General features: G+C 48.4%; 1 protein-coding gene across 1 annotated transcript in view; it reads left to right on the top strand.

Annotated features, from left to right (window-relative positions):
* ANTXRL (ANTXR like) overlaps positions 1–25,711 on the top strand; it is a 75,897-nt gene that overhangs the window by 37,161 nt on the left and 13,025 nt on the right. Inside the window, exons 12-17 of the mRNA XM_084634086.1 lie at positions 1,801–1,879; positions 5,056–5,151; positions 6,752–6,790; positions 8,571–8,669; positions 10,235–10,402; positions 11,521–11,601. Coding sequence (XP_084490212.1) covers positions 1,801–1,879; positions 5,056–5,151; positions 6,752–6,790; positions 8,571–8,669; positions 10,235–10,402; positions 11,521–11,601 — 562 coding nt within the window. The remainder of the gene's footprint in view (positions 1–1,800; positions 1,880–5,055; positions 5,152–6,751; positions 6,791–8,570; positions 8,670–10,234; positions 10,403–11,520; positions 11,602–25,711) is intronic.

The raw sequence follows: 25,711 nt of genomic DNA, 5'->3' as shown, positions 1-25,711 counted from the left end.
CTGGGCATCCTTCTGCTCTCATGTACATTGGTGTAAATCAGGAGTAATGAATGAAGTCTTGCACTAGTGTGGAATCTGTGCCGTGGGGCGTAAAATAGTTGCATTCAGGAGCTTGGAACAGTGCCTAGTAGTGAGTTTCACCAGGGCAAAGAGTGGGTGTGAAATGCAGCCATTCTTACCTGGTGGCATGTTACATCCACTCTGCTTAGGCAGAAAGGACTACACAGGGTACAGGGCAAGGGGGGGATTCAGCCCTTTGATACTTTTTGTGCATTGTAAATAAAATCCCTACAAATTCACGCCAGCCTAACTGAGGACAGAATCTGGCCCTCTGACTACACTGGCAAACGACCACATTCTCCTCCGTGCAATGCGATTGATGGTAGTGGTGCTGCACAAAGAGATGTGAGTTCCAAGTCATCTGAGCAGGATGCAAAGCTGCAGATCTCAGAAGTTCGCTTTGTAGGGACCTGTACAGACTTTTCCTTCAGCTTTTCTTTGGGTTGGTTCAAAAGAAATCCGAAAGCAGAAAACTCCCAAGTATTATTTGGTTTGACTCTGCAACTGCAAATTACACAAGGTACCACGGGAACCACGTAAATTTGTCCATGTCTGTGAACCTTTTAGCGCATTCTGGCCTAGGCTTCAAATTTGCAGCAAAGCTGGCGCTAGGCAAACTTTATGTGGTTTCAGGTTTCATCTCCCGGAGCTCTAGTCAGGTATTTCGTCTGTCTTCCTGCTTCATGGGAGGTTCAATTTAATTCTCCCTAAACAATCTCTGGTAGCCGAGAGACTAGTCTGTGTAAACAAGACTACTGAGCAGAGAAGGAGGAATTGCTTTAAGTGTTGAGTATGTGCTCCATCAATTTTGAATATCGGCAATTCTGAATGTCAACTGAATGTATGTGATGTCCCCTCCTCCCTGCATTTTGCATCTAACTCTAGAGTGGATTGAGATTGTATTGAATTTCAAGCAAATTTCAAATTTTGACACCCCTCCCCCCAAAAAAGAGGGGGGATGGATTTCAAGTGTCTTTATTTATGAATCAAATTTAGTTTCCTGTGTTTGGATCTTCTCTGCTCTCGCCAATGATGGTGACTCCTCCACCCACCTCAGCAACTTCTTTCGTGACCCAACCCCCTGTTAAAGTTAAAGGGTTGAGTTGTGCCCCATTTTATCCCCCTGCAATCCCATTGGGTGCTCAGATACTATAGTGGGGGTGGGTAGATAAGTATTTATATAGCTAGGTGGGGTTTAAGCCAGAGCAGAATTAGACTCTTAGGGACAGGTGCTAAACTGGTGTACGCCAATGACAACGTACACCAGCTGAGAACATGCCGTCTAACCTAAGGCTAGATTCTGCTCACAGCTACCCTGGCGTAAATCCAGAGGAGGTCTGTTAATTTCAGTGGTGATGCTCAGGGTTCATCCCTGTGAAAAGGAAAGCCCAGTGTGACCCCACAGTATTCCCTGCTGCAGCTTAAACCTGTAGCTTCCCGTTTTAGCACAGGTCGTATTGCAAATATCTGAGCCGTAGCATTCTAAGTCACTGAACTAGTGCCCTGTACCCCCAGGGAGAATGGAGTCTATTAATAAAGAACATATGCCCCAACTCAATTTAGCCAACGTAACAATGTTGGCTTTTAAGCAAGCGAACAGTCAGATGCAGGTGAGCACCTGCAGTCACATAACTGCATTGACCAGGCAGGACATGTGTTCAGGAGCCAATGGCCAGGAAGAAGGGGAACAGTGGGTATAAAGATGACACTAAAAATAAATGTATCTGTTTTGTGCTTTAGGGTGGTTTTCCTCCAAGTCAGCATGAACAACGGGCTAACGTTCATCTCCAGCTCTGTCAGCATCACCAGCACACAGTGTGTAAGTATGGGATGGAGCCACCTTGAGAAGAAAGGGTTGCTCTCCGGGGAAGGCCTCTTCTCCATCGCGATTGCAGAACCGATCCCAGCAGCACACTAAAAAGCAGCGAGGGCTGGCTGAGAGCAGTTCATGAGTGATTGCAACTCATGCATGGATCGCGACTGATTCATAAGTGCAAGAATATCCTCCCAGGAAAGAGAGAGAACTGCCGGTCTCAGACTGGGTCTGGGAGGGACCCATGGACCCCCCAGAGGAAGCCAACCCCCCAGAAAGTATTGGCAGTCCACCAGTATTCTTCTTCTGTTCCCCTGTCTCATTCCCATTCATTAGGGGGTGGTGTTTGCCACTGGAATGGGGTGAGGGTTGGCCTTCCTGGCATGGGGAGGACCATAAAGGGACAGTAGCCCCAAGTGCTGGGATGAGCTTTTCCTGGAGGGGTTGTTCTGTCACCCAGCCAAGGGAGAGCTTTCTGTGCCGCTGATACTGATGGGAGACGGGGAGAAAAAGGACTGGGCTATGCGGCGGCTCCGTGGCTGGCATCTGTCTGCCATGGGGGAGCAGGACAGGAGTCAAGAGCCCCAGATGACCTTTTAGGGAAGATTAACTTTAGAAGTAATCAAATAATCCAAGCTAAGAAGCCAACTATGATGAGTGATCTGCTCACTGCACCTCAGGGGAGAGAATAGCCCACATCCCCAGCTGGCATAAATCAGCAGAGAGGCAGTGGACCTACATCAGTTTACACTAGCTGAGGATCTGTACCCATGAGTTGAAGTGACAGGAGGTTTGCCATAATAGCTGGATACCAGGCATTTCACACCCGGGTCATGGGTGTCAAGGTGAGCTTAGTTCTGGCCAGTGTCCGTGCCGCCTGAAGGCTATTGGAAGGGGTTGATTGTCTCAGGCTATGTCACAAAGCTGTCATCACACACGGTGTGCCTTCATTGGGCCCCTTTGTGGCAGCGTCAGCGAAGAGGCCATGGAAGGAATGGGTCCCCAAATCCACATGGCTGAGGTGTCTGACTTTTTCAGCTACCACGCTGGGAAATTTAATCCCAGAGCTGTGGGAAAGTCACAGGGTTTAGTCACTTGGAATTGAGCAGGGATATTTTTGCTGTTTCACCTGGTTTCAAAACCCCCTCCAAACTTGGCAAGAATTGCAATGAGATAGGGATTTGACACCCGGACAGCATGCATTTTACACCCACGTCCCCTTCAAAGCCATCCCAGGCTGCTGCAGCAAAAGCTTTTGCAATGATAGGCCCGGTTTTGGGTCAGTAACGGACCGTGAATTTTAACTCGCTGTGTATTTGGTTACCGGTGCTTCACGCGCTTCTAATGGAGATTGAACTCTTAGCTCTAGCGGGGGTCCCTGCAGGTCAGAGCTCAGCCAGGCTGCTGGGGAAGGCATGCATTGCCATTGCCTCAGGGTAAACAGAGGACTGCAATCTCCAAGGCTGTCAATCTGGCACTTTTCACCAGCCCTTCAAGTCACTTGTAGCTTCAAAACAAGCAAGAACAGGGGCCCGATTCTCAGCTGATGTGCAGCAGCCTAGCTCCATTGAAATCAGATCGCACCGCTGAGGTTCTGGCCCACTCTCTGCAAATATGTTTTCAGGCTTGTGCGGAATCTCATGCATTCAGGTCTTTCTTTATCGTTTTAGAGGATCCTTCCGTTTCCTTTCTCTCCTGTTTCCTTTGCTGTGAACAGCAGCAAGCTGGCCTCCTCGGCCCTCATTCTCAGACGGTTCCTCTGTCCTTTTCTGTACAGTAAGTGTCTTTTCTTCCCCTTCCTCCTGAGGTTTCCTCTCCGGCCCCTCCACCAACCTATTTCCAGTCTTATCTTACCGATTTCCTAACCATCTTATCTGATCGGCTCCTAGCCCCTCCTCCATTTCACTCCCAGGTTTTGCATCTTTTCAGCTGGCTGGCCCTGTTACCTTTGTGACACTGAGATCATCCAACACAAACTTTGACATAATATAACTGACTTTGAGAAGGTTTCCATTAGCATGGATAATAGGATCATGAGGGCAGCTGGGCTAAAGTTTTACTGCTTGCTCTTACCATCACCAGCTGGCCTGATGCAGCCCAGGGAAACTACAGATCCCATCATGCAACATTCCACCTTGTAGCAAGGGTTGCTTTTTGTAGAAAAGGCTCTTTGTTCCTTGAAGAGGTTGTGTTGGGCTGCAGGCTGTGCACAGGGGCCTGTGTGGTGTCACTTAGGGTGAGTGTTTTATTACAGAAAATCTGCAGAGGGATACAGCTAGTGATTGGTTTCGCAAGACTTTCCAGATTAACTCACGAAGACCAGGATTTTCAGAAGGGCTCAGAACTCACATCCAAAGAGCTCGGCTCGGATATAGCCACCAAACCAGCGGCTGTTTTTTCAGAAGAGCTCCGTGGCTTTGGGTGCATGTCTGCTTTGAAAATCTGGTCACAAGTTTCACAGTGAGAGCCTCTGGGTGTTGGGTGCTTTTCAAATTGTAGCCCCAGTTATGGGTGCTGAGCACTTGACAATGTGGCATTAAATGCCAACCAGGCTAGAACATTGTCTACACCAGGAAGCAGTTTGAATACAAGAGGCAAGAACTTAAAGTCTTTGTTCCAAAGATTGGCATAGTATGGATGTCAGACATGTCACCTGCACCTAATTTATTGCCCCATGAATGAGAGTATTGTAGCAAAATGGCCCATTAGCACAGTTAAGGGATCGGAAGATACAGTCAGTCATGGCTCGCTGCATGCCTGAGTATCCATAGCAAGATCCTGCAGTCAGAAATCAGGCAAAACGCCCCACCACAGACACTGGGGAATGTTGTCTTCAGGATCACATCCTTAGGTTCCAATTCAGCAAAGCACTTACCCACGTGCTCAAATGCCATTGAAGCCAAAGAGACACAAGCATGTGCATAAATGCCCTTGCTGAACAGGGATGCGATCCTGTATCAGGGCTTGAAATATTAACTCTTGTCCCTGAGCGTAGAATCCAGTCCCAATGACAATAATGATAAATTCTCTATTCTTTGTATAATCTGATTAAAACCTGTAGTGAAGCAAACCAGCTCCTTTTCTCCAGGTCTAACAGCGCAGCCTTCGGGTCTCCTGCCGGTGTTAGCCTGCCAAGCTTGTGCCATATTAAGGTAACCTGGAAACAACTGTCTTGTTTGCAGCTCAGTGGGACGATCCTTTTCATCGCACTCTTAATTCTGTTCCTGTTGCTGGCCTTGGCGCTGCTTTGGTGGTTCTGGCCTCTGTGCTGCACGGTGGTGAGTATGGCCTTTGATCTTTGTGTCTTAGTTTCCTCTGCTGTCTGCCGGAAGCTGGAGTTAAAAGCCTGGAGAGATGTTCAATAGACAACGAGAGGAGCAGACATGAATCTTCATCTTAGGATATAAACTGATCTATCTGTATGGCCCTGATTCAGCAAAGCACGTAAACCTGTGCCTTCTCCCATTGACTTCAATGGGACTCACGGACACGTGGAAAGTTAAGCAGGTGATGAAGAGCTTTGCTGAATCCGAAGTGAGGCAGCAGGGTCGGTTTGTTAGAGTACAGGACTAGGAACCGGAAGATGTGAATTGCATCTGCAGCTCTGCCACCAAGCTGCAGGGTGACGTGGGCAAGTCGCTTCCTCTCTCCGTGCCTCCATTTCCCACCTGCACGGAATGGGGTTAAAGATACTGGTTTTCTTTGTAGAGTGCTGTGAGATCTAGGGATGGAAAGCGCTAGCTATGATGAGGATGCGTGTGTGTATGCTCTTACTTTCATTGGAAATGCATTTCATATGATTGACATTTCAACTCATGGGTTAATGTTTCACCGTAGTGTTGGACTCAAATGACCCATACAGGTTAAGGGAAAGTTTGAACTCACAAAATCTGAGCCTATATTATGGGTGATTCAATCTGGTGTATAAGCATTGGTGACTCATCTACTCCAGTTTCACCCCAGTGCCACTGCACTGGCTTCAGTGCCATTATTCCTGACTGCTGGCCCGGGGGAAGCGAGAAGCAAGTCAGGCCCAGTAACGTGCCAGTCTAGATGGACAGGGCTGGTTGGTGGTAGCTCAGTTCATCAGCAGGCAGGAGAATCCCTGCAATCTCGTCTCTACCAGCTGTCGGAGATCACACATACCACACTGCATGCCAGCCATTGTCCCAAAGGAAAGGTGCCAGCCATCCTGTTCTGCCAGCTGTCTCCTGCCCGCTGATCCATTCAGTGGCACGAAAGGTCACTGTCCAGGGAGCCAGCGCAGCCTGCTGAATGCTGTGGCATCGCTGCTGGGAGAGAGAGGGCGACCCTCGATCCAAAAATGGGCACGCACCTAAAATTAGGCTTGGCAGAATTCAGGTTTTATTTTTATCACGACAATGGATATCGATGTTTATTTTTAAGCTTTTATTTTTATCAATTTAACTTTTCACCCTTGCAGGGAACTTTTCACAGTTGGGGGGCAGACAATGGTGTGGGGGGAGGCAAACAATGGGCAGGGGCCGGACAATAACCCGTTAATGACAGTTCACATTGAGATTCAAATCGTTAAAGCTTTATAACCTCTAAAGCACAACTTGTCAACATCACAAGTCAAAATATACAAAGTAAATATCCTAAAATCAAACTCTCCGGCAGCATTGTTCTCACTTTGTCTATCTGTACATTTCAATGATTATCAATGGAAATATTTTTTCACCGGTTTGTGTGCGCGCAGTGAAACCGACGTTTACTGATAAAATTCAATCCTTCTGTGCCGACCTGTAATGTGAGCCTAGGGGAAAGAGAAGGACCGAGTCCAGGGGGACAGAGGCAGTGACAGGGATATAAGGTGTACCTTTAACTCTGATTCTTTCCATTGCCTGTATGTCGTAGGTCATCAAGGAGCCTCCGCCACCACCGCCCCCAGAGCCTGTAAGTATTTTATTTTTCAAACCATAATACTACTGTCTGCAGCCACTGCAATGTAACACATTGCCTAGGAACTTGGTGGGATTCATAATGTCAACTCTGAGGCTGTGAGAGAATGTCTCCTGGGATAGGGTTAGCCGTGCCTTCAGGTCCATATATATGCACACAGATGCTCTTCATCCATGGAAAAATACCTGCATAACCCCCAGTGAGATGCCTGCAGAATCACTTTTTTGGTCAGACCGATATTTTGGTCCATGCTGCTGAGCATCATGCACGAATGAAAAACCATATTCCCAGACGCTGTGCTCAGTGCTGCAGCCTGGCTCAGGCAAAACTGCCATTGTTCTCAACGGGAATTTAACCTGAGGAAGGAGTAAAGGTTAGAGTCCATCATCAGGTACAAGGCAGTATGGAGGCTGTTGTCTAGAGGATAGGTCACTGGGCCAGGACACGGGAGACCTAGAGATTGTGTGCCTGGTTCTGCTACTGATGTCACTTCCTCTCTCACCCTTTGTGTGTTTCGATTGGAAGCTCTTTAGTGCAGGGTTGTGCCTCGCTGGGTGTGTGCACAATGGGACCCTGATCTCAGGTGAGGGGGAGCGTCCTGCCTGTTTCCACTCCTTACATGCACACACAGAGTTAATCCGTGGCAAAAATAACTGCCTAACCCACACAAGCAGGCTGCAGTTGGCTGCTAACTTGCTGTAACTTGGCATCCATCTGAGGAGGGAACCACAGCTGCCATTTTGAAGTTGCCAAAGGCCACCATTACTGTCTTTGGGAGCCTGTGATTTGTCCCGAGGAGCAACTCTGTGGCAATTCAACGTGAAGCCTGGGGTGGGGGAGGAGGTTCTGTGGAGAGACGTTGCTGAGCCCTTCTCTGTGTCAAATGCATTCTGTGCACCAGCAGGTGTGGGGATCAGACCTTCAGCTGGTAGAAATTGGCCCAGCTCCACTGAAATCAGTTCAATGCTCCGCAGGTGGAGTAAATTGAATTGGAGGCAATGAAGCTCCACTAATGTACCTCAGCTGAAGACCCTGCAACATGTCTCCCGGGATGTCAGTGCAGGATCATTCACCAGCACTGAATTAGGTTAAGCAAGGAAAGAACTATGGCTCTGAAAGAGAACCAAGATCTGGACTTCTTCACATTTTGGGTTTGCTAAAAAACCAGCTCAAATCTTTATAATGGGCCAGATCAAACACCCCCGATCCAAGCCCCCCAAAGGTACAAAATCCAGTGCCTGATCTGAATGGTTGCAGCCTGAGCCCATCGCTGCAAAGAACCAAACAGGGCAGAGGAGCTAGGTACAGCTGCAAGGAAAGAATGCTCCGACGTGCATGTTAGTGAGCTCACAGGGATTGCCTTTTCTCCTGTTAGCAACATACTGTTCTCAAAGCACAGCTAGGAAAGGGTTTCATTTGGCAAAGTGTTGGACATAGTCTATGGAACATAGCAGCAAGGCCAGTATAATGTGCAATTCATCTCCACTGTGCCTTCTACCCCCTTAAAAGGCAGTTGTGATTTTTGAAGCTTTATGCATATTTGACCATATATAAAAGCAGCCTGAAGAGACGAGAAGAAGGGAACAGACAGTCGGCTTTGACTTCTCTAGGAAAAATTGCAGCTGCAGAGACAAGAGGCTTTTGTTTGCTCTCAGCACATAAATATAACATACAAAGCCACATAGCCAGGGATAGGGCCGTAGGATGTTCGCTTGTTTACATCCCATGCTGTGTGCATGAAAACAACAGAGATCACTCTCCTTCTTTCCCGCAGGAATCGGATGATGAAGATGGATTGCCAAAGAAAAAGTGGCCAACCGTGGATGCATCTTATTACGGAGGCAGAGGTGTTGGTGGAATTAAGAGGATGGAGGTATCAGGCGCTTTCGTTTCCTGCGTCGCAGTAAACAATCAGAGCCTTTTTAATTGAAAACCACGGCAAGATGTTTTAAAATGCTTTTTACAGAGTTATCATGATGGAATAGGGAGGCTGTTTTTTAATTAGGACCCATCTACCTAATCACACCTGCCAGCCCAGGAATCAGCTATCAAGCTGCCATCGTTTGCATCGTGCAATTAATTGTGTCTGGAAGTATTAGTGAGTGCAAATTTGCAGATTGAGGAACGGGATGAGGACCAAACACTTTCACTTTATTGGATCAGATCCTCAGCTGGTGTAAATGGGTCTCACCCTATAACTTCAGTGGAGTGAGGCCAATGTATACCAGCTGAGGGTCTAGCACTAATTGGCCAAATTGAATAGAAGTGATTGCTTCTTAGCCCCAGAGGTTGGGATTTTACAATCAGGCACTGAAACCTGATGCACTATCAGTTTGGCATGGGAGATTCTGACTCTTGAAACCAAGTGGCTAAGCAGCTGCATAGGGTAAATCCTGCCCTGGGATGCATTCACACAGCTCCCATTGAGGTCAGTTGGAACCCAAGGGCAGAAGCATAAAACTATAGGGTTAGAAGGGACTGCAAGTATCATCTAGTCTAACCCTCTGCCAAGATGCAGGATTTGTTGTGTCTAAACCACCCAGGACAGATGGCTATCCAGCCTCCTTTTGAAAACTTTCAGTGAAGGAGCTTCCATGACCTCCCTAGGCATTTGTTCCACTGGCCGACTGTTCTTACAGTTAGGAAGTTTTTCCTGAGATTTTAAAAAGGTAGTCTTCTATTATTGATATGAATTGAAATGTATTATTAGGGGAAATCCAGCCCTCTCCTACGCAGCTATGGAGAGTCCTTTGCTGAAGAACATAGTGTAGTGAACTAGGACTAACTGCCCACCAAGCCTGAGAGCTACTGCTCAAAAGAACCCTTCAGGGCTTTTTCTCATTCCTGGATACTTTTGTCACCTCTGAGTTGGAGGGCTGCAGTGCCCTCTTCTTGGGGCTATTGGTGGAGAGCACCCAGGAACGTTAGCTACTCCCCTGCCATGGGAGACCATTCGTGGCATGTGTGTTGCCAGAAGATGCAGACTCTAGCAGATTGCTGCTGGGCTGTTTTCAGTGGAGGATCTTTGACTCTGGAACCTTGATAGACCATGTCTGATGACCTTCAGGGCCCAGTGCAACATGCATCTGACTACCCTGGGTTTTTCCCAAGTAAAGATTTGGATGGGAGGTGCCTGCTGGCTAAAGAGCTGGCTGGGAAATTGGGTGGGGAATTGATTTTTTGGAGTTTCCTCTTTACAGTGATGGTTCGTTCGGGGATTTTCCTTCTTCATTAGTTGGTGGCTGTATGTCATGATGGATTGTTCTGACAGTAATTTTGCTTTCAAGGAGGTCACTTCTCCCAGAGGCGTGAGCGATTGGTGCGTGTTTCACAGACACTGAGAAGAACTAGATTAAATAGTAGAAGTGTCTAGTTAAGACGTGTGTCAGCACTGCTCACCAAAGCCTCTGTGTCCACGATGTGCTCTTACCACTTCAGGTGAGGTGGGGAGACAAAGGGTCAACGGAGGAAGGGGCCAAATTAGAGAAGCCCAAAAATGCCGTCATCAAATTGCCAGAGCAAGAGTATGAGCCGTGGGAGCCCAAGCCGAAGAAACACAATGTGAGGAAGCCACCTTCCCAAAGGAAATGGTACACTCCAATCAAGGTAACGCATCTGCACGTCAGCTTTAAAATGTGGGTCATTTATGCCAGGCATGTTACCACGGACAGGTTCCTGAGCACATTTCTCATGGTTAGCCGTGGGGTGGGAGAACTATTGTAGGGGTCACCATTTCTGGGACTAGACATCTCACCAGGCAGCAAAGGCTTGGGAACTTCTTTCACCTGTTTTCCTGTCCCTCTGCACTGATTGGATTCCAGCAGAAAATCCCAGGATCTGTTCTCAGTACAGCACCGGCTCGGTGATGCACACCCAAGAGGGACAGACGATGTAGAGGAGGTGGGAAGGATGGCCGTGTAGTTACGGCCCTGGACTGGGACTCATGGATTTCAGCTCTCGTCTCACCCAGCTGTGCCAAAGACGCAGCGTGCACCTTGGCAAAGCCAGTTAGGGTCAAGTTTTTAAAGGTCTTCAGGCGCCTAACGGTGCAGAAAGATACCTAGAAGGCTTTTCAAAAGTGCCACTGAAATCAGTGGGAGTCAGGTGCCTGTCTGCATCTCTAGGTCTCTAAACACTTTAAAAATCTTAACCTGTCTCAGTTGATGCTGCTGCTGATAATGCATCTTTATCTCCCAGGGTTGGTTCACCGATGTTCGTGTCATACACTGAAATCCTCGACGGGAGCAGCCAGTGAAGTTCAAAGTGTTATGAAAATTGACTAAGCGATCCGTCTTTTGGATGCTTATCTATGCCAAGTCTGCTCTCTTCTGCTTTATGGGGCCACCCATCATTGGACTTCCCACAAGCTTCTTTGGTTCTTCAAGTCTTTTCTTAACGCTGTCTAACCCCATTCACCTAACTGCACCTGCTGATCTATGTTAACTGTTCATAGTAAGCCAGATGCATCCTTAATGTGACTCCAGTCGGATGGATTTGTTCCATTGTGTGCAATGGCTGGTTCCCCTAGGCACTCAGTATTACAGTGATGGGCATGCTATAAATACACAGACAGATAATAATGAGTATACAAAGAGCAGCGGCCTCCGGGCCAGCCTGTGTGCCGACGGTTAAACACACAGTAATATCACAGCAAGTCGACTGTCGTTTAATTTCACATTGTTCTCTCAAGCATTGTTGGTCATGTCACGTATGTTTGATTCCAGGGCAAACTTGATGCGTTGTGGGCTCTGGTTCGTCGAGGCTACGATCAAGTCTCTCTTATGAGACCACAGCCAGGGGATAAGGTAAGTTGTCATGGACGCACTGTCATGTCGATTCTTTGTGGTCGGCAGTAATGCTCATTTTTTCCCTCTTCTTGAGAGCTTGTCTCTCTCTGGATTACCCTGAGGCTAAAATCCATCACTAGATCCTGAGGTTTAACAATGAGCTAAAATGTTTGCAGTGGCATCTGTTTAAAAGCATTGCCCCTAATGGTCAATCACTGTCTCTCTGGTGCTGTCCTTTGATCAGACACACTTAGAGACTAGGTCATTTGAAGATGCCGATTCATCTCTTGACTGATGTTACTTCTCCATGATGCGTTTCTTGCCTTTACTTCTGTAAGCAGAGATGCACTGGAATTAGCGGTTGGGTTTCTTCATTTGTGCACTCGAATAGATTCTTGTGTTCTAGTTTCATATAGAATAGTAAGCATTAATAGATATTGGATCCTGCATACCAACGGCTCACAAAATGTTTTACTCATTCAATAGCAGAATTAAATGACAGGTAAGAGAAATCATAAATCACACAGGGTCCCATCCTTCTGGGAAAATTCCCTGGAATTGAACAGAGAATAACGTTCCTGTGGGATTCTAGTGCAGGGCTATAATCTGCACACAATCCATACGTGGGCTTTAACATTCTAGAGAGAGGATCTCCTGCTTTATTCAGTTCCATGGGCCAGATCCTCAGCGGGTGTGAATCACAGGTATGCCAATATGCACCAGCAGAAGATCTGGCACTGTAGGATCTATAGAGTGTAATTTCTGAAGGACCCTGTTGGTTTCACCCCTGTTACATTCTGTAGGACTTTTCCATAAGGCAAGCACTCCTCTGCAGGAATGATCCACACAGGGGATGTTAGGTTTCAGAGTAGCAGCCATGTTAGTCTGTATTCGCAAAAAGAAAAGGAGTACTTGTGGCACCTTAGAGACTAGCAAATTTATTTGAGCATAAGCTTTCGTGAGCTACAGCTCACTTCATCAGATGCATTCAGTGGAAAATACAGTGGGGAGATTTATATACATAGAGAACATGAAACAATGGGTGTTACCATACACACTGTAACGAGAGTGATCACTTAAGGTGAGCTATTACCAGCAGGAGAGCGGGGGGGAAAAAACTTTTGTAGTGATAATCAAGGTGGGCCATTTCCAGCAGTTGACAAGAACGTCTGAGGAACAGTGGGGGGTGGGGGAATAAACTTGGGGAAATAGTTTTACTTTGTGTAATGACCCATCCACTCCCAGTCTTTATTCAAGCCTAAGTTAATTGAATCCAGTTTGCAAATTAATTCCAATTCAGCAGTCTCTTGTTGGAATCCGTTTTTGAAGTTTTTTTTGTTGAAGAATTGCAACTTTTAGGTCTGTAATCGAGTGACCACAGAGATTGAAGTGGTCTCCAACTGGTTTTTGAATGTTATAATTCTTGACGTTTGATTTGTGTCCATTTATTCTTTTATGTAGAGACTGTCCAGTTTGACCAGTGTACATGGCAGAGGGGCATTGCTAGCACATGATGGCATATATCACATTGGTAGATGTGCAGGTGAACGAGCCTCTGATAGTGTGGCTGATGTGATTAGGCCCTATGATGGTGTCCCCTGAATAGATATGTGGACACAGTTGGCAACGGGCTTTGTTGCAAGGATAGGTTCCTGGGTTAGGGGTTCTGTTGTGTGGTGTGTGGTTGCTGGTGAGTATTTGCTTCAGGTTGGGGGGCTGTCTGTAAGCAAGGACTAGCCTGTCTCCCAAGATCTGTGACAGTGATGGGTCGTCCTTCAGGATAGGTTGTAGATCCTTGATGAGGCGTTGGAGAGGTTTTAGTTGGGGGCTGAAGGTGACGGCTAGTGGCGTTCTATTATTTTCTTTGTTGGGCCTGTCCTGTAGTAGGTGACTTCTGGGTACTCTTCCGGCTCTGTCAATCTGTTTCTTCACTTCAGCAGGTGGGTATTGTAGTTGTAAGAATGCGTGATAGAGATCTTGTAGGTGTTTGTCTCTGTCTGAGGGGTTGGAGCAAATGTGGTTGTATCGTAGAGCTTGGCTGTAGACAATGGATTGTGTGGTGTGGTCTGGATGAAAGCTGGAGGCATGTAGGTAAGTATAGCGGTCAGTAGGTTTCCGGTATAGGGTGATGTTTATGTGACCATCGCTTATTAACACCGTAGTGTCCAGGAAGTGGAACTCTTGTGTGGATTGGTCCAGGCTGAGGTTGATGGTGGGATGGAAATTGTTGAAATCATGATGGAATTCCTCAAGGGCTTCTTTGCCATGGGTCCAGATGATGATGATGTCATCAATGTAGTGCAAGTAGAGTAGGGGCATTAGGGGATGAGAGCTGAGGAAGTGTTGTTCTAAGTCAGACATAAAAATGTTGGCATACTGTGGGGCCATGCGGGTACCCATAGCAGTGCCGCTGACCTGAAGGTATACCTTGTCCCCAAATGTGAAATAGTTATGGGTGAGGACAAAGTCACAAAGTTCAGCCACCAGGTTTGCCGTGACATTATCGAGGATACTGTTCCTGATGGCTTGTAGTCCATCTTTGTGTGGAATGTTGGTGTAGAGGGCTTCTACATCCATAGTGGCCAGGATGGTGTTTTCAGGAAGATCACAGATGGATTGTAGTTTCCTCAGGAAGTCAGTGGTGTCTCGAAGATAGCTGGGAATGCTGGTAGCGTAGGGCCTGAGGAGGGAGTCTACATAGCCAGACAATCGTGCTGTCAGGGTGCCAATGCCTGAGATGATGGGGCGTCCAGGATTTCCAGGTTTATGGATCTTGGGTAGCAGATAGAATACCCCAGGTCGGGGTTCCAGGGGTGTGTGTGTGCGGATTTGTTTTTGTGCTTTTTCAGGGAGTTTCTTGAGCAAATGCTGTAGTTTCTTTTGGTAACCCTCAGTGGGTAATGACTTGTAGAAAATGGTGTTGAAGAGCCTGCCTAGCAGCCTCTTGTTCATATTCCGACCTATTCATGTTGATGATGGCACCTCCTTTGTCAGCCTTTTTGATTATGATGTCAGAGTTGTTTCTGAGGCTGTGGATGGCATTGTGTTCTGTACGGCTGAGGTTATGGGGCAAGTGATGCTGCTTTTCCACAATTTCAGCCCGTGCACGTCGGCGGAAGCACGCTACGTAGAAGTCCAGTCTGTTGTTTCGACCTTCAGGAGGAGTCCACCCAGAATCCTTCTTTTTGTAGTCTTGGTAGGAAGGTCTTTGTGGGTTAGTATGTTGTTCAGAGGTGTGTTGGAAATATTCCTTGAGTCGGAGACGTCGGAATAGGATTCTAGGTCACCACAGAACTGTATCATGTTTGTGGGGGTGGAGGGGCAGAAGGAGAGGCCCCAGATAGGACAGATTCTTCTGCTGGGCTAAGAGTATAGTTGGATAGATTAACAATATTGCTGGGTGGGTTAAGGGAACCACTGTTGTGGCCCCTTGTGGCATGTAGTAGTTTAAATAGTTTAGTGTCCTTTTTCTTTTGTAGAGAAGCAAAGTGTGTGTTGTAAATGGCTTGTCTAGTTTTTGTAAAGTCCAGCCACGAGGAAGTTTGTGTGGAAGGTTGGTTTTTTATGAGAGGATCCAGTTTTGAGAGCTCATTCTTAATCTTTGCTTGTTTGCTGTAGAGGATGTTGATCAGGTGGTTCCACAGTTTCTTTGAGAGCGTGTGGCACAAGCTGTCAGCATAGTCTGTGTGGTATGTAGATTGTAATGGATTTTTTACCTTCAGTCCTTTTGGTTTGATGTCCATCTGTTTGCATTTGGAGAGGAAGATGATGTCTGTCTGTATCTGTACGAGTTTTTTCATGAAGTTGATAGATTTCCACTCCATACGGCTAAATGCAGTGCCTTGCATAATGACAGGTTTCAGAGTAGCAGCCGTGTGAGTCTGTGTCCACAAAAAGAAAAGGAGTACTTGTGGCACCTTAGAGACTAACAAATTTATTTGAGCATAAGCTTTCGTGAGCTACAGCTCACTTCATCAGATGCATTCAGTGGAAAATACAGTGGGGAGATTTATATACATAGAGAACATGAAACACTGGGTGTTACCCTACACACTGTAACGAGAGAGATCACTTAAGGTGAGCTATTAGCACTCTTAGGTTTTCCTTCATGTGCACGTGATAGGGAGCTCCAATCCCCAGATCTTGCCACCAGCCCAGGTTTTGGACACAGATGCCCTGTGTCTGCATACTGCCTCCTGATTTCCTTGGCAGCAGTTCAGTCAGGATCCAGGCACCATCAGGACCTAATACAGTAATACCGACTCTGTCAGGGATCTTCTGAGGGGAACCGTTGCCCAGATACTGGCTGATCCTGCCCTGGGCCCTCCCACCCTCTGATCTGGATTTGTGCAATGGAGATTTAGATGGGCTGCGCGGAGAAGACTGTGAAACTATTTCTCCCCATTTCTGTGCCCCTCTCGGGCCAGCGGCCCTGGGTTTCAGCACCCCAGCTCTCAGTGGGAGTGTCTGGGTGGGAGTTGCCGAATCCTGCAGCACAGTTACATCCAGTACAATAATAAAGTGCCTGTCACAGGGGCTGAAGTGGCCTTGTGCTGGGCTTCCACACCTGGGTGAATTTCACCCTTAGTAACCAACAGAAAAGGTGGCTCCGATTTTCTTTTAAAGCCAATTAGGTGCATCACTCCTGCTCATAGCAAGATGCTGCTGTGCCCTGGACCAGGAACTCTCCCGCATCAGTATTTAGTCTTCAGCATTCTCCACTTTTCCTTTTGCCATAAATGCAACTCAGCTTCCTATGCTGCTCTGTAAAATTGCCTTTTAACTGGTTTACCAGGCTGCGTTTCCTTAGGCAGCTGCACTAGAGTCACTTATTTACTTCTTAAGCACGGCCCTGGGCTTCTGAATAGACCATTGAGGCCCAGCTGTATTTTGATAGCAGGCACATTGTATAGTAGTATTCTATCCTCCACCTTTCGCTCGCGCTGCTGGTAGGTTTCTATCCCTGCAGAGCACAGTCCTGCCACTGTCAGAGCAGTCAAGAAACATGCAAGGGGCTGACTCAAAACAGAGATTCTCAGTTACTTGCCTACAACACTGCTGTGTGCAAAAGAAAAAGAAACCAGCAAAGAGGCTATTTAAAATGGAGCGAGCTGAAGGATTGTTGTATTCAGGGGAACATTAGAAAATCAACCGTGCATCTGGGGAAATAGGCTGGAAAGAATCTCATTGAGTTACATTCAGTGGAAGAATAAGGGTCATCTCTGTTCTATGGGCTGTGAAATTAACTATCGCTGAAGAATATTGAAAGGGAAAAAAGAAAATGACTGGGCACGGTTCTGTTTTCTGAAAAATGCACTGGCGGAAGTTGCATCTCAATTCTTTTATTCCATTGCAAGAGCCAGCATTGCAGGGAGCAATATTATTGTATATTATTTGTATTCCAGTAGCTCCTACGAGCCCTGAACGAGATGGAGGTCCCGTGCAAAAATATACACCCAGCCCCTGACCTGAAGAGCTTACAGCATTGCAGGACTTTTCATGTTGACAGAACCTCTACCATGCAAGCTAAAGGAATGACACAATTAGTTGAGAGTCAGTAGCAGGTTCTCAGCCTCACCAAAGTCAGCCTCTAGAGGGAGACATGGTCATTCTCTCACTCGTATGCACACTGACAGTGCTAAACCGATTTTCTCATTTCATGCTCCTCCAGCTCGTAGGGTGGGCTTACCGTTATTCCTCTTAGGATTTGCCTGCACTTGGAGCCGAGCGTTTAATTCCCAGCTCCCATAGATGTACCCACAGCAGCACTGCTCCACCTAGTGCGCTAAAGCTAGCAGTGGAGCTGGGGGGAGCACAGGCGGCAGCTTGGGGCAGCTGTCTGAGCTGGGGCAACGGAAGCTGCCTAAAAGTGCACAGTCAGCGCACAGTCAACCTGTGGAACTCCTTGCCTGAGGAGGTTGTGAAGGCCAGGACTATAACAGGGTGTAAAAGAGAACTGGATAAATTCATGGAGGTTAAGTCCATTAATGGCTATTCGCCAGGATGGGTAAGGAATGGTGTCTCTAGCCTCTGTTTGTCAGAGGGTGGAGCTGGATGGCAGGAGAGAGATCACTTGATCATTACCTGTTAGGTTCACTCCCTCTGGGGCACCTGGCATTGGCCACTGTTGGCACACAGGAAACTGGGCTGGATGGACCTTTGGTCTGACTCAGTGTGGTCTTTCTTATGATCTTATGTGGGGGAGTCACCAGTGCCCGAACTGCTTTTTGACTCAACAGAAATTTTTTTGAGGAAATTTCTATTTTCACCCTCATTGTTTAGGGGGTTTTTTTTTGAAAAATTGAAAACATAAAAAATGTTTCGGCATTTTCATGAAAAGCTACAAAAGGTTTTTAAAAAGAAACGCTGATTCCCTCCCTCCCCCGGAAAATACACTGCATGTTTTAATGAGTTCATGGCTTTTTTGCAGCTTGTCCTGCAACTCCCGCAGCACAGAGGGTGCCCGGGTCAGCAGACTCGGTCTTCCGAGGCTCGTGCTTAGCTCTATAGACATCATAGCTTGGGCTCTGAGGCCTAGGGAGGGGGCTGGGCTCAGAGCCAGGCTCCAGCCAGAGTCGCAGCTTAAAAGTGCCGTCTACACAGCTGTGTTTAGTGCCGATGTGCGAGTCTGTTGAGCTGGGTCGGAGGCTTGCTGACGCTGGCTTTGTAAACGTACCAGAGGGGAGCGTATTAGGCGTCACCCCTGGTTGGCCTGTTCACTGTCCCATCCACGTGGCCCTCTTCCTCTTCTCCCTGTCCTGGGAACGCCAGAACCCCCAAGCAATTACCAGATCGCCAGCCCCAGGCATTCAGAAATCATGAGTTGGGTCACAAGATCGGCTTACCATACAGGAGATTTTTTTTTAAATTAAAAATCTGTGGGAGGTAGGTTTATTTGCCTGGTCTCTTTTGAGCCTTCTTTGGGGAAGCTGCCCACATCAAAGTGTGCGCGAGCATCTTGAGGGACAAATTCAAGGTGACAGCCTAGGCAGAAATTCAGAGCGCCCCGCTGGCTGCTGGAAGGGGACTTGCTGCCTCCTCCTCTGAGAACCCTGCTGCCTCTCCAGTCTCCTCCTTCCACACTATCCAGTCTCCCTGTCTGGCCCAGTCCCTACAGTCACCTGCCGCCACATTTTCCCCTCCCTTTCCCTTTACAGTATCCTACCCCTGACGCTTTCCCTCTGCCACCCCCAATTCCGCTGCAGCCTCCTCAAGCAACCGGGTGCCCCCACTCCCACCTGGACTCTCAGATCTCCTGCCAAGGATCGCTGGGGGGGGCGAGCCCCGCCCCACAGATATAGTTCCAAAGCGGTGGCTCTAGGCCGGCCCTCTGCAGCCGTAGCAATAGATCACGTCTGTGGGAATCAACCCTGGCCTCTCGTTACTGAACAGGTTTCGGGGCGTCCCAAGAGGAATCAGCATCTCCTTAAGAAAAATCCAGTGGCACTGAGTCAGACCCATCCCTGCTGTAACTCCACAGACTAAGACCAGGGATGAATGTATCCCTCCTCTCCTAAGAGCAGTGAGCAGAGTGGCACAGCCCTGGAATGACCACATGGCAAAATGCTGAGTTTGCTGCTTGGGGAGATGAGTGATTATAACATATCCCTGTATTCCAGTAGCACCAAAAGGCTACAGCCGAGATCAGAGCCTCATTGTGCCAGGCACTGTGCGAACACACGTTGATCCTCAGCTGGTGGGAATGGTCATAGCGAAATGGAGCTATGCCCGGGTCCACCAGCTTAGCTTCTTCTTCGGAAGGAGAGAGAGCCCCTGTCCTGCAGAGTTCACAGTCAATATAGAGGAGGCAGGCAAAGGTGTGGCAGAAAGGAAGAAGTATCCCCATTTCACAGGTGGGAACTGAGGGCCCCTCTCCCTGAAGCATCTGTTGCTGAATGCACTGCTCACCCGAGTTCCCTGCCAGGAGCTCCTCTTCCTTTAGGGATCAGACAGTGAGGGGGAAACACACACACAGCATTAACCCGTCATTACCAGGCAGGCCGTTGGTTGTGGGTGGTTCTCTAGAGGCAGAGGAGGGAACAGAGTGTGTGTGGCTTGGGTTTGCTCTGGGGTTCTCCTCAGCAGTCTGGCCACAGAGGGACCCTGCTGCTGGGTTTGTAGTTATGCTATTTTAGTGCTGGCGAAAGGTGCCGGCTTGATTGCCCTGGGGACCAAGATCCTTCTGATCCACACAGCTGGGAGTGCCAGCTGGCTTTGTCAATGAGGAGGTGGCATGGCCCTGCAGATAGGGCATCAGAGTCAGGGTGTTTGGGTCCTATTCCTCACTGTCATTGATTTGCTGTGTGGCCATGGGTGGCTTGCTCTGTGCCTCAGTTTCCCCTCCTATAGTACGGAGAGAAGGACACTCCTGCCTTTGGAGAACACAAGTGTGTGTGTGTGTGTGGGGGGGGGTGTTACATTAATGTCAGCAAAGACAGAGAGCACTGTTTCCCCTGCAATTCACACATACTGCCCTCGGTCTGCGGGAGGAGCATTCTGAGCAGCCCACGGGTCTGATCCTTCTTGCTCCTTGTGTGCTCGTCTACACCCGTGCAAAGTGGGTGTGATACATCATGGCTGGTACAAGGCGGGAGAGGAGGGGCTCTCCTATGGGCTTTACACAAGTGTCCAGGATGCCCCAAGGTGGGGGAGAATCCAGACCCCTGGGAGGAATCCACTGGTCTCCTTTGGCATGGGGCAGCTGATGGAAAGGGGCCCCCTGCAGGCGGTTTCCCATGGGACCTGCAGAGCCAGCAATGGTGACTCTGATGTCCCCGCTCCCTCCTGGAGGAGAGCAGAGTGTGTGGGGCTGGAGGGGCAAGTAGGTGGAGCACAGTACCCCCCCCCCCTCGCTCTCCTGCATCTGGTGCCATAGAGGCCATTGCAGGAGGGGGGTAAGTTAGAGCAGCCTTGGGGGATGCCCTAGCCTGCCACCAGGGGTCACACCAGCTCCCAGCAGCCCCTGGGTAGGGGAGGAGCCAGCCATGCCCCCTTAACCCCTGGGCTGGCATCATGGGTTTGCCTTCCTGAGCTGCGATGTTACAGATGTTGTCTCCCCACTCCCTTTGCTCTGGGATGAAAGTGAGGTGCCCCGTCCAAGGGCCGGTTTAGTTGCTGCTTTCAGCAAATCCACTCTGGTTTGCAGTTCAGCACATACTGTGCCAGGAAATTCTCCACTGCTCGGTTTACCAAAAACCTCAGCTGAAAAAAAAAGAGACATTCTTTTCCCCCGACTGAATGGCTTTGGTTTACTTGAAGCTTTTAGAAAATTATTTTATTTTTGTCTCTGAAAATTACCTGCAAGGAGGTGAGATCTTACACTGGACTGGCGGCATCCTGCTCTCACTGACACCTTGGGTGACCCCAGTGCCTTCCGCTGTAAGTCAGTGATCCTTCCCCAGCATTAGCCAGCAGTTTGCACGTTCAAGGTTCATCCCAGGGGAAAGGAGTTAGCAACCAACTTCACAGGAGAATCTGAAAGCTGCATTTAGCCTGGATTTTTCTCATTCCTCAAAATCAGAGGAACATTTCACAGGCATCAAAGACTGGCTGGCTAGGAATATAATAACGGGCAGCCAGGATTCCTGGATCCCATTCAGAGCTTAGCCATTGACTCCCTGAGAGAACTTGAGTGAATCACTGAGGCCAGTATTTTAAACAGTGGCCTGAGATCTTGCGAGTGTCACTAGTTGGGTCCCTGACTCTGTCCACCTTGGGGCTGGGTTACAAAGGGGCTAAGCCCCCCACTGACTTGGTTGGAGCGGTGGGTGCTCAGCATTTCAAGGCCTCAGGCCTCAGGTGTCGCTGCAATTGGGCTGTTGCTTTTTTAAAATGCTGACCTTAACTGCTCTGTGCCTCAGTTTCCTCACCTGTAAAATGGTTACGGGATGGTGGCAGGCTTATTTAGTTAATCGCTATCAGGCACTTAGGACTCATCAGGTGAAAGCTGCTATAGAAAGACAAAGGATTATTAATTGCTAATAATTATTTCCAGGCTGCTACCCACAGGTGGTCAGCAGGTTGGATCCAGCCTGTGTCTGGTGGCAGCACATGCCCGTCAGGCCTCGCTGGCTGCCTGCAGGATAGTACTGTTTGGAGCTCATTCTAATTAGCTCTTTTCAAGTCCCAGAAATAGCCTCTAATAGGATTGGAGCCTGATTTCCTGCCCCTTGCTGGGAGACATGCTGTAGCCGCCCCAGTAGCGATTGGCAGAGCTACACGAGGTGCTGGGACTGCAGAGTTTGCCTCTTTCGGACCACATTCGTCAGAGATCTCTGCGTGGATCTGGGGCTTGCTTTCTTCCCGTAACCCTTGCGGAGCCAATTACTTTCATAAGCCGCTGAAAAATTCAAGAGACAGGGGACGCCAGCTACCATGATAGGTGATCTCGCGTTGTCACTTCCAATGAGCGTGTGGCGCCCGGGTAACTTTTTGCAGTGGTGACCGATGTCTGTAATGCCGGGCTCAGCTGTAACAGGCACCGTGGGAATCAAAGATCCACAGCACATGGCCAGTTGCCCAAGTGCGGCCGCAGCTGTGCAGATGGGCTGAGCTCACAGCTGGAAACATCTCATCTGTGACCTAAGGAGTTTCCTGTCCTGCAGGGAGCTCCCACGCTGGCATCGCTTCTCTCAGGCCCTCTTGTATGATTTCTGACTTGGAAAAGGAATACACAAGTGGGCTTGGCAGCATCTATCTGTCCTGGGTATATCTAGGGCTAGCCAGCTCCAGAGCCCAAAAGCTCTCTCCGTAATGACAGCTCACGGATGAACCTGCTGCCTGCATTCTAGGGCCAGAGAACAGAACCAGGGCTGGGTCTACGCTGACAGCAGCATGCCCCAGGGAAAGCAGCGGCTGCATCCACACTTGTCACTGTGGTGTGTGGCCACACATGGCAGTGAATGGCTCTGCCAGGGCAGGCAGCAGGGAATGGCTCAAAATAGCATCGTAGCTGTTGGAGGCACTGCTTGGGCATGTACAGAGCCCATGTAGGATATTTGTCTTGGGATTCAGAGGCATAGGGCATCCTACTCCCCTGGGCTGTGCCTCGCCATCTACACTGTTAGCTGGGCCCAGCGCGGCTAGACTCTGAACACCACCGTCAGCATAGACATTACCCAAAGCACAAGCAGGAAGGGAGGAGCTTGTGGCTAAGGCGGTGTGCTTGGAGACCCCAGTTCAGTTCCTGGCTCAGCCACAAACTCCCTGTGTGACCTTCACTTCACGCCTCTGTCCCCCCTGGCGGAACTGTGATAATAAAACATCATCCCATTGAGAATGGTTTCAGAGTAACAGCCGTGTTAGTCTGTATTCGCAAAAAGAAAAGGAGTACTTGTGGCACCTTAGAGACTAACCAATTTATTTGAGCATGAGCTTTCGTGAGCTACAGCTCACTTCATCAGATGCATATCGTGGAAACTGCAGCAGACTTTATATATACACAGAGAATATGAACCAATACCTCCTCCCACCCCACTGTCCTGCTGGTAATAGCTTATCTAAAGTGATCATCAGGTGGGCCATTTCCAGCACAAATCCAGGTTTTCTCACCCTCCACTCCCCCACACAAATTCACTCTCCTGCTGGTGATAGCCCATCCAAAGTGCATGTGCACATTGTGTAAAGAGTTGTCACTTTGGATGGGCTATCACCAGCAGGAGAGTGAATTTGTGTGGGGGAGTGGAGGGTGAGAAAACCTGGATTTGTGCTGGAAATGGCCCACCTGATGATCACTTTAGATAAGCTATTACCAGCAGGACAGTGGGGTGGGAGGAGGTATTGGTTCATATTCTCTGTGTATATATAAAGTCTGCTGCAGTTTCCACGATATGCATCTGATGAAGTGAGCTGTAGCTCACGAAAGCTCATGCTCTAATAAATTGGTTAGTCTCGAAGGTGCCACAAGTACTCCTTTCCCATTGAGAATGTTTGTAAGGCACTCGGTTACTTTGCAGAGGGGGCATGTAAACTGCGAGGAAGCTTGGCCTGGCTTTTTAAACCTCTGCTAGCGCAGTCATCTTTATAATACCCAATGAGCCTCACTGTGAGCAGCTGGCAGACCGCAGTCTGAATGCCCCCAAACAGCTGGGCTGCAGAGTCAGACGGTCCCTTATTAACTAGATCCCCCCACTTTAAAACGTCTGCCAGCATCGAGAGCCCCCAATAGCTCATTGGGTCCCAGCAGGCCTGCACTGCAACTGTACAATTTTATTCCTGCCTTCTTAAGTGCAGCACACACCAGCAATAGTGAGTCTGATCCAGAGCCCATTGGTATCAATAGAAAGACACTCCCACTCCACACCACTTGACTACAGTGGGCTTTGGAGTGGGCCTATAAATCAAAACACTCCGGGGCCTGATTTTTAACAAAGCTAGGCTCACAGATGCATGTGCATCTGCGCACCACATGCAGATCAGGTATTGGCACAGGGATATGGCCAGTTATGCATCTCACTGGTCACGCACAAGTACCCAGCACAGATGCACAGTCCTAGTAATTACACATGCAAATTAGGTACACAATTGCACCTGCATTCATATGCATACATTCCAAATGCAAAAAAGACCCTCAGTTTAGAATGACAATCCTGCATAAACTGAGCTCCATTTATATCAGCAAGGCTCTCCTGTGGGTGTCTTTTTCAATCCACTGCTGGGGTTGCAAGTCCCTAAAACTTGCCTGGCCAGTTTTGCATCCAGGCTGTAAAACTAAATAGACTGGTGTGAGCTGAGGTCGTATCTATAGCCTGAGTTGGTGACAAATGCTGTCTGATTTTTGTTTGCATTTCTGTGATGCCTTCCAGTTGAGGATTTCAAAGTACAGTGTGGCCTAGTGGCTAGAGCATGGGAGTGGGACTCAGACAATCTGGGTTTTATTCCCTACAGGGGAGACCTTGGGCCAGTCACATCACGACTCCGTGCCTCCGTTTCCCGGTATGTAAAATGGGGATAATGCTATCAACCTCCTTTGTGAAGCAGTTTGAGATCTACTGATGAAAAGCTCTAGATAAGAGGTTTCTAACCATCAGAACAGTGAAGTTCTGGAACATGTTTCTAAGGGGAGCAGTGGGAGCAAAAAAACTAATTTGTTTTAAGACAGCTTGATAAATTTATGGAGGGGACCGTACCATGAGGTTGCCTACCATGGCACATGGTCCATCCATGAAAGCTATTAACAAATATCTCCAGTGGCCAGAGATGGGACATTAGATGGGGAGGGCTCTGAGTGACAACAGAGAATTCTTTCCCTAGTGTCTGGCCAGTGGGTCTGGCCCACTTGCTCTGGGTCTAACTGATTGGCATACAGTATTTGGGATCAGGAAGGAATTTTCCCCCAGGTCAGATTGGCAGAGACGCTGGGGGCTTTTTGCCTTCCTCTGCAGCACGGAACACGTGTCACTTGTTGGTATGAACTAGAGTAAATGGTGGATTCTGTGTCTTTGGAAGCCTTTAAGTCATGATTTGAGATCTTCAGTAACTCATCCAGAGGTTAGGGGTCTATTACGGGTGTGGGTGGGCGAGGTTCTGGGGCTTGTGATGTGCAGGAGGTCAGACGATGAGTCTAGAGAAACTGGGCCTGAATCTCCAAGTGATACTTAGCTGTACCTGGGCCCAGTTTTATTTATTTATTTGGACTCTTCCTGGCAGTTTTGCCACTTTACTTTCCTGTTGATCTCCACTGGCCAGGGAGCTTCCCGGTGGGCCTGATCCTCAATCACCTGAAGGCAGCATTGGGCCCTGTATTTCAGAATCCTGTGTGATGGTATGAGGCACAAGGAGGAAAATGACTGCTCCTTTGATGTGAATAAATGGAGCAGCAGCACGTGACCTCTACTGGAGACATCAGCAGTACTCCATGAGCAGTAAATAGGGAAGCCAAGCCGTCCTCTGCGTTCTGGGGGTGGGCCTCAGGCAAGCTGGGTCCAGTTTCCAGCATTGCAACAGCCCTCAGGCCAGTCAATTTGATCTCTCTGTAGATGGGGAATAATGCTTCCCCCACCCTTTATCTCTTTAGGTCCTGATTCGGAAAAGCACTTAAGCATGTGCTACCCAGAACAGGGATGCGTTCCTGAACTGGTGCCTTAATTATAAGGCAGGATGTTCTCTTACTATCGAGGGCGTGTCTAGA

Source organism: Lepidochelys olivacea (genome assembly GCF_965140295.1).
Source record: "Lepidochelys olivacea isolate rLepOli2 genome assembly, chromosome: 7".
In the NCBI taxonomy this organism is placed as follows: Eukaryota; Metazoa; Chordata; order Testudines; family Cheloniidae; genus Lepidochelys; species Lepidochelys olivacea.
This window is presented reverse-complemented; position numbering and strand designations above follow the sequence as displayed.